Source organism: Poeciliopsis prolifica, unplaced genomic scaffold, assembly GCF_027474105.1.
Source record: "Poeciliopsis prolifica strain line A6 unplaced genomic scaffold, Auburn_PproV2 SCAFFOLD004, whole genome shotgun sequence".
Lineage (NCBI taxonomy): Eukaryota > Metazoa > Chordata > Actinopteri > Cyprinodontiformes > Poeciliidae > Poeciliopsis > Poeciliopsis prolifica.
Genome location: NW_026562379.1, coordinates 9169490 through 9183426, shown reverse-complemented (window position 1 = coordinate 9183426; position 13937 = coordinate 9169490). Strand labels below are relative to the sequence as shown.

The following is a 13937-nucleotide window of genomic DNA, read 5'->3' as shown; positions in this document are numbered from 1 at the left end:
GGGGGTATAGTTTCTTTTATTTTCAATGAATGGATGTGTCATTGATACCTGTTCTGGCAGGTTAGCGTTGGACAGCGGGATCACCATCCAGATTATGTTTAGGTTGGTGAGGGCAGCGCTGGTGGTAAAGGAGCAGGGCAGAATGGCCGTTTGGCCCCGAGCCACCTGGATGCTGCTCTGGGACACAGTCACTTCCAGGGCCCGGACACACACTGCAGGAACAAATAAGAGGATGTGAGTGTCTTGGTTCAGAGTAAGTGAACATAAAAGTAACAGGGCAAGAAGTTAAACAAAAATTGTGGGTTAAATTTATAGCAACCTTCATGACTATTGTCATAGAACATAATTGGTTCAAATCATTTGATGCTCCTTTGAAGTACAAGTAACTTTTATGTGAGTAGATCTGTTGATATGTAAAAGCACTTAATCACACCCGAAATAAACTTGCAGAAGATGTGTGTACAATTACAGTTATAATAACCACTGTTGTTTGAACCAGAAGCAGTTCAGTCCAAACAGTGGAAAAAATGTTTCTCTATAAAATGTTTTAAATCATCATCCCACATGCACAATCACAGCAAAAGAACAATGCCTTTTCCCCGCACATATTCCCACCAATTATAGCCTCTTCTAAAATTTACTGTATACAACATAAAAACATAATTTTTCCACTCACACAATAGCAAATGCTGCATTTTGTCTACTGTCCCTTATCTTATTTACGAGACTATTTGTAGTATTTTATTACAGCCATTTCTTCACTAACTAAGATAAACTGATATGTGTCTTATTTTCTTGATAATGCTTGTCTTCCCCATTTTAAACAGTGGCCAATAGAAATAGACCTTAATATCACATCCTAGTAATTTCTTATGAGTGACAGAAAGTAACTGAACAACAAGTAATTGCTTAGACACTGTGACCACATTAAAAAGTAGAAAAAGTACGAAATGAAAACCATTCTTCAGTTACATTTACTCTGTAGGAATTTTTTGTGCTCCTAATAATGATGGCAAGCAGATTATGTTATTAATAAAAGAAATATTTCTTAATGTGAGCTTTTATTGCATTGAATAAATGTAACTAATTTAAACATAGTTGGTTGCAAAATGTTTTTCTTAGGCATTTAATGCATATTTGTCATGGACACAATAATTGTGGAGGTAGCTAAATGAAAACGGTCTATCCAAGAACTAAAACTGTCATGTAAAATATTCTTCTGTACAATGTGATCATACATTAAAAATATGTAGAAGAAACTTCATGTTTGTTATTCATTCAAACTGATTCAGGATTTTACCTTTTGTTTTAGTTAATGGGTGGCTGGAGAATGTTCCAGTCAACTACTGGATGACATGGAACAACCCAGACAGGCTAAAAGCATGTATGTGTTTCATATTTTAAAAGAAAAACAAACAAAAAAAATCAATGTTTACCCTTGCTGTACATGTTTTCTTATTGATGCCTAATGTATACAGAAAAACAAACATGGTCTGTGGAGAACAAAGTGTCTCTTGTAATTCTCTCAGCAGAACAAAGACATTTACACTGAACTGTGGAGAATCACATGAAATATGGAACGGCTACGTGAGGAAAGATGATAGGTTGTCTCCTGAGTTTCTCGTATTTATCATCTATTTAAGACCATTTTCTTCTTTGAAATACAAAACCATCCATTCACACATACAGCTCAAGAGTCAAAATCACCATTTATTTTTTTGTGCATCAAAAGAGTTTTGTCCTCTCTAACCAAGATGCTCAGAAGAAGCTACACATCTGTACTCAGCTGTGAGTCTTAAAAAGGAGCCATGAAGACAAATCTGTGCATGCTGCATCTATTCTTAGACTGGCTAAAGACATTATAAACAAAATTAAGTTACATCAACCCCGCAAGCATGCATCCATGTCCAAAAACCCAGATGGGAAGTAATCTTATCTAAACATGGTGAGGGGGATGATGCACTGATATGATTACAAATAATTGATCATGTCCTGTGAATGGTCCATGTTAGTGATACTGTAAGATGATGATCCCACCACAAGTCAATCACAAAACCATTGGATTGTGTTCAAGATTCATGCATTGCAATTTGCAGAATTATTTAGCCTGTTTATGGGGAATTTGAAGCTCAAGAATATTTTTAACAGATTTTGGATATTGTTGGCCTATTCTAGCTGATGTACTGCCTGTTGATCCCTGCTTGCCTGTCTGCCTGAAACCTGCAGGACTTCCTACGCTTTCCTTCTGTTGGCAGACATCACAAGCCCTGCAGCTTCACTGATGGGCCAAGGGGAGATAGGCTGCTGGGCTCTGTTTTGGTTCATGGGAGACATGCTCATGAAGAAGACTTCCTATGAATTATGCAGCCAATTTCACTTAGAGGCATTATATTCCCCTGTAATGCCAATATGTATCATTCAGCAGCCTAATTCTCCTCTTTAGTTCATTTGCACAACATATGACATGAGACGTGAACTCCTCAGGTTGTCTGCATCATTACATCGCTAATGAGACCCCATTACCTGTCGTGACATGCGCAACATGAGGACGTCATTATAAATGCAATAAATGTGTCTGGTCACTAAACTTGTCTGATCTTCTTATCCTCTATGCAATGTTCACTTCATACTCTGAATCATTCTATGCTCTTACTCAGAGATTTATAGCGACAAGGAAGACGTTTATATTAAAAATTTTAAACTTAAAAGATGTTTCTTATAAGTTTGAAAAATTACAATACAAAGCACTAGAAATCAAGACAGAAATTATAAAGAAAATGAAAGATTCAAGAGAAGTAAAGATAGGAGCATCTTGTCATCTTTAAGCCTCCTCCAAGGCTGCAGTCTCTCAAGCCCACAACAGCTGGAGGGCTCATTTCAAAACACTGGATTAGAGAACCTCTGCGCTCCGAGCCTCTAAGCCCCCACGACCAAGGAATGACACACACACATATTTTAAAAAATAAATAAAATCACAAACATGTGAAAACAAAGTGTGCATACACTGCATGTACTGTGCCTTTTGAACTCAAAAATATGCACATGAATTGCAACCCACTGCCATGTGCACACATCCAAACTCATTGGTCCATGTCATTGGTGACATGTACGATGGTTCTTCAGGGACACATCTAAAAGAGAGAAAGCAACAAAAATTGCCTGGCATTGCCTCATTATTGTGAACACTTCTGCCAAAGCTTCTCGCCAGTTCTTCTGCTCTATGTTTGAAACATGCCTGGTGCACAGCTGCTCCACCAGAACTCATCCATAAAACCATAGATAGGCAAAAGATGAAGGGTGAGGCATTCATTCCCAAAATGGCCTCTTACATTGACATACATACTGTGAAATATTAGGCATGAGGTTCTGAGATTCTCACATTATGATAATCTTGAGTAAAAATATTAATGGTTCATTTTATTTCCACAGAACTCACATATTACATTTGGTTTTCTAATATTATTCATGCTCATGTTTTGACTAGCATATGAATTCTATAAAATGTGTCATTATTTTAACCCAATATATAGACTTCAGCAAAAACGTAGCACTTTTAGTTGTCAGAATAGCTAGAAAAGGTCTATATAAATTGACTTCATTTAACAGATGAATTCACCAGCAGTATTTAGCAGCTAGTAGTACACACCTTATGTTGAGGCATTGATGTGTTAAGCTGTGCTATAAAACAAGGTCAGTAAATACATGTAAATGAATAAAGTGAAGAATAACCACATGACCTACAAATAATTAATAATGACTTATTAGCCAGGATCCAACATTATTCATATTCCTGAAAAATTTGTATTTAAAATGATTTTCCTTCAACAAATACTTCTTTGTATGGAGAAATGACACAGGTATCTCTCCAAAGACAATGTAAAAGCATGATCTCATTTAAAGAAAAAAAAAACATCTGTATTTTTATTTATTTATTTTTTGTTTTGTAAAAATAAAAATATATTGCATGTTGAAAATCATTAATTCATTTCTGAATGATCACTGATTCAAAGCATTTGTGCAATCAAAGTCTTCTTGCAGCTTTTCAAATATTTTCTGCACATTGGTCACTCCATGAGACAATTGATTTGTGAAGCATGAAAAAAGTTAAATGGAAGTGTTTGGGAATCTTCATCTGCTTTTTTTACTACGTCCTCGGGGTTGGGTAGACCACTTTCTTCCTGTGCACAGACCAATGGGCACGAATAACATTTTGCTGTCTATCTCAGTAGTTCTATCATCCAATCCTTCCAAATTATCCTTAAACAGTCATGCTTCAGTCTTTCTCTGATTGTAGCTCTGAGCTGCCCAGAGGCCGTGTGCTGCAGGACTTGGACGAACCTGACTAAGAGTCATCTTAACAGAACTAATTCCATGTACTGACCTTATCTGGTCCACAGTATCTAGGAGACAGGGTAAAGCTGCACTTTTGCACTTAACATAACATCTGTTCAGAATGAGATGAAAATATGTGAAATGAGAGAGTGTGAGAGAAAGTGCTATAGTTTAAGAGGGGAGGAATTACTAAACTGATGAGAGGCAATACCTGTAGTGCATGTGTAGACCATGTGTAGCTCAAACAACAAAAAAATACCAGATTTCTTCTTTCCAATCATGAAACTACTGCTGAGTAATGTATGAGAAATCCACACACCTCGGAGAGATGAATGTGAACCCACTTCTTCAGTCAGGGTGAGGTGGAGCCCTGATAGGACGGAGCACTGATGTGTCTGCTCTCTCCCTCACTTACACACACATATACACACATTCACAGAAAATCTCTGAACTGCAAGTCATTTGCATTATGTATTTTTATATTCATATAGCCTTTTTTATTCACAGGCTTCACTTTCATTTCTGTTTCAAACAGATGCCCCTGATGTTGAGATGGGATGTGATGAGCCTCTGGCACAACTTAACGGGCAGGCTAGGACACACACCCACACATAGAAATATGTGCACATAAATAAGTGAGAAGATTGATGACGGTGCAAAGACAAGGACCAAAGAAAGACAATACTTTAATACATATTTAAAAGTGACATGGATGAAATATTTCATCTTTGTAATAGCTATATTTTTTATCTTAGACCTTGAACTTCCACCCAAAAACCACAACTCTGAGCTGACTTTAAGTATTAATTCTCAGCATCAGTGTTTATTACCAAAGCTTAGCCACATTTGACCTTGTGCATTTTCAAAGAATCTATATCTATTTATTGTTTAAGCTGCTTCTTTGGACCCAGAAAACTTTTCGATTGTCCTAATTTTATAACTTCCACATTAGAAATTAATCTCCTGGAAAATCAAAAGCAAAAAGAATCAAAACCATAAAATTAACCACAGTCATGATCATATCTACATATGGCTTCATGTGCTCCCACACCTGTGTCATCCTACAAACAAAGCTTTGTGTCCTGTTGTCCTGTGAAGGACCCCAGGGCTTCTTGATGACTTTCAATTCTTGTAGAAGCGGACCCTGCTCTGTTGCCCGTGCCCACGAGGCACCATGATGAACCAACAAGCGAGAGAAAACAAGCGAGAGAAAACATTCCTGTGAAACTCAGGTGGTGTAATTGTGTACCCAGCTGCCGGATGGCAACTCATCAAGGACTAGAGTCAAAGCGTTGCAGCGGCAAAAATGTGTTCACAAGCACAACTCAAACTGATAGTCCGTACTGAAAAGAAATATAATTTTTGTAAAAGCAATGCTATGTAATAGAGTGAGTTTTGATTACTTTTTTATTTTATTATTTTTTTTTTACTTTATTTTGAAATCAGGACACTACATAGATCTGCCATAGATAAAACAAAAACAAAACAAAAAAATCAGTTTTCTCAACAAAAGAAGACCCAAAAATTGGGGTGAATCGCTTGTTCAGGTCGAGGGTTTTTGCAGTGACTTACAGGGGCATTATTATGAATTTTTTAGGCACATCGTACCATTTTATAGCACAATCAACTAACTTCAGTTGTTATAAAAATGCTGCATATATAAAACAAAACTTTAAATTTGCCTTAAACAATTTAACACCTTAAAATTGGGTCTGTGTCTTTTTAAGAAGCTTCTGCTCTTTTCAATAATGCTTTCAGCGCGACATGATGTAATGCTAAAAAAAGTACATTTTAACCTATAGCCTCCCAGTGGAACTGTGATGGGCAAAAATAATGCACTTATGACAATGTGCTTAAAAGGATCCTGGCTTCATAATAACCACATGAAGCTTTAATGTGCCAATTAAAAAATAAAATTTGATTTTAGTGCGTCCAGAAAATATAATGTTTACTTTGTCTTGGTTTACCGTCCTATTTTTAACTAGAAACAATTTCAGATTTTTCCCAACATTTATTACCCAAAAATCAAAGTCATTTCAACTTTGGCCATTGATTGTAAAAGAAGGCAGACAGAGTAAGCAGCAAGGTGGAATACTATAATAACAACACCTACTATGCACTCCAATGCACTGATATTCTCTGTTTTACTTTTAGTGTTTTAGCTATAAGAGAAAATTATTCCCATTTTTTTTTCTTTGAAGTACAATCTTATCGAAGTCAGATGTTTTTTCCAGGTGTTCTGCTTTCATATTTTTTAAGCACCACACAGCATTTCTTTACTTTAATACCATTGACCTTTCTGTGATTTATTCATTGCATAAAATTTGCACTTGCCTTCTCCAGGTATGGTTGAAAAATGGTGTTTCCATCTCAAAGTAAACAAACTGAACCTTTAGGACAGGCTTGTTTGTAACTAAAGTCCAAAGGAACCTTGGTACAAAAGGTCTTCATTAATATTTTACAAAGAGGAAAATGTTGGTATTCTCTAATGAGTACAACAGAATAAGATCTGCAGTACCTTAAGCAATTTCATGCCCAGCTTATATCCACATTTCTCATGTAAATGTTTATTTCATTAATGTATTACTATCCATATTAAACAGATCAAATAAACACTTTTTCCTTTCAATATTTTGCTTCAGTTTTCCTCTATGCAGTCTGTCCCGCTGACACGTTCCCATTAAAACAGCCTTTAAAACCTCATCCCTTACCCCACCCACTGCAGCTGATTTATTAGCCACAAATGCCAACCCCAATGCAAGGCTCAGTGACTAGCCTACATAGCCTAATACTCGTCCCTAAACTGTTCTGCGTCTCACTGCTGCAGCTTATTGTTGTGCCTAATGCACTGCTAGAATAAACTCATAGCATGAGCTTAAGCATGTACCATTAGTCACCATATTTGTATTCTTACACATTTTATAATCATGAGTGGAGACTGTGCTTCATTTCTGGAATGATGGATGACAGCGTTATACCATACAGGTTTACAGCAAATCTAAAAGTTGCAGCATTGCCCAAAGAACTATTGAAATAGAATATACAACACAGACCTGACAATGAAAAAGTAAAATTCTGCATAAATGATCAACCCCAAAGCAAAAAGAACATAAAATACTATGACCAACTGTTTAGCAAATTAATTCATCTATATTGGGACATATATGAAAAAAACAAAAATCTAACTGAACTCGGATGGACTCACTAAGCGAGCAGAAGGTTAAAGTAGGCCACTGCCCTCATGCAAAGTTAAGCCTGAGCACTGGAAGACTACTGCTAAAGCAGCAAACAGATGGCTCCGCACAGGCAGCCCTGGATGTACAGCTAACACACACATACACATATATCCAAGGATCAAAACACATCAAGAGCAAACTTTAGTGAAGTACACTAATCACAACTAAACATTTGAAGGATGTTTCAGACTTTATCTGAAACATCCTTCACTACACTTACCCACAGTGTGCTGCTTAGAGAAAATAAAATGTTTTACAAATTGCTGACACAATCTGTTTTAATTGACACCTGAATTGCCAGACCGGGATTGTCCCACAGAAACAAACCCCCAACTTTCTGTCAGTTATGTGCCACCTTGTACCTTTCATACATCTCTGTGTGGAGTAACTCATTTTTCTGGCAGACTTGGATGTTTGGCAAACTCATCACTGTGTCTGCATGTAAATCTGACATTCTGGCAAGCGTACCAATCTGCCAGTAAGATGACATGATTGGCAAGAGGCTGTGTTCTTTTTTTCTCCCCTATTTGGCAGTTGCCATGTTGATATATTTTTAAGCTTGTTTCCAATGGCCTGGTTCTGCCAAATATACCACCAAATGAAACATTAACCTATGACTTATCTTGGCTTACAGGTATAAATAGCATCCAGGTAATCGTCAGCAACAAACAGTAATAAGTTCTAAAATTACAGCATTTTCAGGGCTCAGTTTAGGTTACTTGGATTTGAATGTATGTAAGATTCAATACTAAGACTAATTTGTTCAGGAAGTAATCTCTCTCCATCAAGTAAACGAACCATTAAACAAACACTATGACTTGTTTGACTAGGCTAACTCCCCATGAAACTAGCACAAAAGCACTCCTTTAAAGTTCTTTAAAAAAAAGAAGAAAAAAAAACCCTAATTGATTCTACTGGGGTTTGAAACTGTTGTGCTGAAAACAACATGACATGTTTTCCTTTATGTTGTCAGGCAAGGTTAGACTGCTGGGATCACCTGCACAACACAGGTTAATGCAGCCACCTAAGCCCCTCAGTCACCCAGCCAGAGCCAGGAGATAATACAAAACGTTGATTCCTGGAACTTGCAGTTAGCCTGAGGTAACTGTGTCTGATGCTGCTATGTTGTCAATTGGCTCAGAGAATGAGATTGCTTTTTTCTCAAATTCTTTTGCTCCCCTCTATTCTCATCTTTGATGCTTTTCCCACCAATTCTCTGTGGTTTGATCTCTCCTCAGCTGCATCTCTCACCCAGTAGCTCTCTAAATGAGGACAGTGATTTTGAGGCCGCCAACACAAGTTAAGCCACCTGGGAGCAGCAGCCCTTTTTTTGCTGGAGAGCTGGTCAATGCAGCTCTCAAGCAATAGTGACTTATAATGATTTATTCTCTGAGTCCCTTTGAGGCTGAACCTTCCTTAAAACAGTGCTTCCCTGACTCAGAAGCGCTGTCAGATAAAAAAAAAAAAGTGGTTAAATTTTGCATTCAGCAAAAGGTGAAGCAAGGGAAAATAGTCGACTGTATTGGAAACAGTGTATGTTTCGTAAAGACTGGTGGTGGTATGTCTGTATTAAAAAAGTGAGCTAACTGATCAAAAAATGAAGTGCTGATACAACATATTTATCATAGTTTATTCTTGTAAATCTTTCTTTAATGAGGAGGAATGATGCTCTAGTGTCAGTGCCCGAGGCTGAATCAGCTACATACTTATTGTTTTTTCATGTCAGAAAACCATGGAGTGTCATGGAGTAATGCAAAGTGAATAAAATGAAAAGTAAGATGTTTCTGGTTCATATAAAAGGGGACTAATTATTTTAGGACAAACTAAAACACAGAGTTTATACATATATAAATACAAAGAGACAAATCATCCACTTAAGTACAACATATTTGAACAACAATTTGGTTGTTCCACCATCATCGCTATTTATATGGGATGATGGTAAAAGGACAGGCCATTTACCATAACCAGTTATTTTTACAATGAATGCTAATAAAATCAGGAATAGTTTATTCAGGATTTAATTATGCCTGACTGGCATTTTTCAGGAAGCACCAAATTTGATAGATGGACAGACAAAAACACAAACAGGATTTAAAAATCTGCACAGACAGTTCAGCTCATATGAGAGGTCAGATAAAATAATATGTAATTTTGTGACGGCTCAAAGATAAGCATGTAAAATAATGTTAAAGCTTCCCCTTTTCTTCTTAGGTTGAAATTCAATTTATGTGAAATATTCTTAAGGGTTTAACAAATAAACATCTAAAATATATTGCATGTTTCTTTTTCACTTTCTAACTTCCTGCATCAAAGGATCTCTGAAGCTGAGTTAAAAGGAACATTTGGAAAACCTCTCTAACTGCGTGTGATCCTTCCCCACCAATCTCTTTGATGTGCGCTTGTGACTAGGTGTTGACCAGCATGGTAATGCTTTCTTACTCATTCCACTTCTGGATGTTTGATGTAGGTCAAACGCTGGCTCAGCAAAATACTGGGAACAAGTCTGTGTTCATATTCTGCTCACTGGTCAAATTTACATCCTATTTCATTCAGAGGATACTTTACTGTAACACATTCACACAAATACACACCAAAACGCACAAACCTCCATCGCTCTCCTACGAATCAGCAAAAAACAGGTCTATAAAAAACTCTACACAAACACGCTGAGTGTGCAGTCTTCAGGCAGTGAGAGCTTTTTCCTCAGGCAACAGAAGAAGCAGGAAGTCAAGAGCTCGAACGTCATATGACTGAAGCAAGTATTCTAACGATCAAGTCAGATTGTCGCAACTTGTTGAGCTGTGAGGGTCTTTACACAAAATGTTGGTGTAAAATGGATGACTGACAATGATACTTTACTACTATTAGTTGACACATGACATGTGAAATATTCAATACAAATTTAAAACATCCTCTCACTTGCTTGAACTTATAGACGATAAATCAAAATTATATGTAGCTGAAAAGTGCACTGTAACACAGCTCAGTGCCAGAAGAGTAGAAATACGTCCTATCTGAAAAATGCTGAGTAATATTCTGAGGAAAAATCACCAAAATCCCAACAACACATCTAAAGTATTGCAGTGTCGCTTCACAAAGCTAACATGGCAGAGTATTAGGGGTTAGATAATGCTGTTGTCAGTTAGTGACCTTTTCCTCGGTAACAGACTTCCTATAAGCCTCTTCGTTTATTTGCGTGAGTGGGTGTGTGTGAGAGTAAGTATGCATGTGCTTGACAGAGCAGAGTCCCAATGCCAAGCACATCTGCTCCGGACGCCTCTGGCGCTGCCATATGGCTAACTAAAATGCCTCCGACTCTTACTACACAGACACAGAGTTTGCAATAAAAAGAGAAAATGAGTGAAAGTGTTTGTGCTCCACAGAAAGACAAAAGTGTGCAACAGAGAAGACGCATGGAGGGGGAGGAAATCGGAAAAGAATAACAGCTGGTGAGTGAGGAGCTGCACGTGGTGCCCATTAGGCTGAGTGGATAGATCCAGTCCACTGTGAAGCACGCTAATATATTAAACACCCTGATACAACCACATTCCTTCATTCATACCAGTCCAGATCAAATCCTTATTATGCAACAGCCGTGCCATTCTTAAACACATATTTTAAGGTAAATGAGAAGATCAAGCAAACTGTATTTCTTTTATTAGTAATTCCCTATGAGAGAGTTACCTCTGATGGTGAAGCAGGTAAAAATAACTCAAACATCATTCGCAAAAGCTCCAGGTAACTTCAAATGAAAGAAGATATGAGCTCAAACCCCCAAAAAAAAATACCTACTGTATTTAAGAATAGGACAGATAACGGCACTGCCAACCAACCTCATCACAAAACATATTACAGTTTCCTGTTTAGACACACTAAAGTGATTATCTTTAAACATTTCAAAGAAAAGAGTTTGTAATGATGCTTAGATTTAGCTTACAGCTGAGACGTGCATCTATGTGAGCAGGATGTAGAGTACAGTATCAAAGACATCAAACACTGCTTTAAATCTCATTATACTGACTGTTCGTCTCCTGCTCTCTTGTCTTTGAAGATTCTTAATTTAGCTTGACAATGCACTGAACATGGCCAGCATTTTTTTCTGAGACCGGTTAGAAGTTCCACATTTTAATAAAGAGTTTGATTTGAGATTACTGTGGGTGCGAAAACCGTAGTGTATGATTTGTTTGTTTTGGATTTGTGCTTAAAAATATTTGTGTCCTTTCCATGTGAGAATTTAGATTAAAAAATGATCTTTAGCTTTGTCCAGTTAAATACCCTTTCACAGGTTGTACATTGTCTATGCAAAAGCCTGAAAAGTATCCTGTGTTTTAGTTTGCTTTATTCCCATGTGATTCTTTTCTGAGGCTGTTTCAAAGTACTCTTAATCATTTTTTAGTCTATTTATTAGTATATAATTCCAAGAGCATATGATGCATTAATTAAAAATCTAACAAATATGTATTACTTTATAGAAGTAATACATTAAAAGATTGTCAAGGACCAGAGAATTAATGTTTACTTATATATAAACAGTAACAAAAACAGGCTGGTCTCATTTTATGCAACCTACAAGATCATGGAGGTTATTAAATACTTTTACACAGTTGTGTAAACAAAGGGTCTCCAGCTTCCCCTTTAACTCCTCATTTTAATCTTCTTCATCCAGTCTTCTCCATCAGTGACTGGGGCATTTCATGAAGACTGCATTGATATGGGGAAATCAATACTTTCACCACACTGGCCTTCAAGAGGACGTTCAGACTTGGTGGTAAAGACAGAGATAGTGGTGTGCAAACGCTGCTTGTATATTGCAATGAGTGAGAGTATGCTACAAGTTAACCAAATAGACATGGACACTTATTCATGTATGGAGTTTGTATGTATGTACATTGGATGTATGCAATGACAAAGGCAAATTGAATTACATTGTGTGTATGGATATACAGATAAGATGCTAGATAGGTTTAGAAATCTGTATAGACATAGTAAATACATTTAAAGGATTACTTATTTAACAATCATTTGCAGCCATAACAACCAGAACATATTTACATTACATACTGATTAAGGAACACCACCATGAACATGGCTCCCCCTGATGGAGTCAGATATTGTTCTTTGACCTTTGAAGAGTGGCTAAGGCATGTCATCAACCAGAAATCTGTGAGAAAACATTTTTGAAGGTCATATAGGCGGTAAAATGAAGGAACCACTTGAGTTGATGACTGCTTTTCCTTTATGTATGTAATGCATACAAAGATGGAGCAGACAGTGTACGTAAAAGAGGAGAAAGGAATTGCAGTGCAGCATGACAAAAATGTCTTGAATTTGTTTTAACTCCTGGGATCTTCACACGATCCCAGATGTTAGACACTTCCTGATTTTCCATTCTTTGCTTCTCCTTTAAATTGACAAAAATTTAGTATTTTAATTTCTATTATTTCTGGAATTACCTTCTCATCAGATCTTTACTACTACTTTGCTATTTCTTGGCTGTTGAAAAACACAAAAATATTTCTGAAGGAATGTCAAAAAAAAAGAAGATCAAATTAAGACTAATTAAATCACAAGTTTAATCTGCTGGGGTGCATATGGTAATATATTATATGGTAGAGGAGACTTGAAGGGTAAATTGATTGATTTATGTCTTCAAGCTCATTTTATCCCATTTTACCCTCTAATTCACCCATTTACACTCTAATAGCAGCTGGCCGTCATGCAATGAGCTGGTGGAGGATGTGGATGGAAGCAGAGAGGAATGGGACAGTGAGCCATGAAACTGGCGGAAGATCTGTTTGACCTCTAACTGTTTACTCCTAAAAATAAGAATAGTGAACTGATAGTGAGGTATGATAATCAATATAAAGCTTTTTCCATTTATTTAATTTTCTTAAGTTTTTTTTTTCTCAGATGTATCCCAAAAATAGCACATATATGTTCACTATTATTGTTCTCTTTGGAGACTTACAGTAAAGTAGGTCCATTCAGGCTCTATATATGGAAGCTGTGGCACGTCGTCCTTCAGTGATCCATGTCTCTAGCACTCTTTCTTTGTGGCATTCTCATCATACTCTGCATGAGAGCCTATATTCATACAAGCGTTTCACCAAAAAAATCTCATGTTGGTAATGGAGCTTAACATCTGTGTAAGGAGGACTTAAAACATTGAAGGCACCACTAAGTGTTTCTTATCTTGCTCATAGAAAGAGTGTCACCAGAAAAAAAAAAGGAAAGTGACTTGGCTGAAAATCACAATGTCACAATAAATGTATCAGCCTTGGGGTGTAAGGTATTTTCTTCCATGTGTGGACCAATACCATTCAATCATTTCCACACCAGTGTAGGAGCTTTATCCAGTCAGACACA

At 36.9% G+C, this 13937-nt stretch overlaps 1 protein-coding gene across 3 annotated transcripts in view; it reads right to left on the bottom strand.

Moving 5' to 3' along the window:
- Positions 1 to 13937, bottom strand: part of igsf11 (immunoglobulin superfamily member 11) — a 102989-nt gene that overhangs the window by 16975 nt on the left and 72077 nt on the right. For all 3 annotated transcript variants that reach the window (XM_055028525.1, XM_055028526.1, XM_055028527.1), the window contains one exon: positions 49 to 212. In XM_055028525.1, coding sequence (XP_054884500.1) covers positions 49 to 212 — 164 coding nt within the window. The remainder of the gene's footprint in view (positions 1 to 48; positions 213 to 13937) is intronic.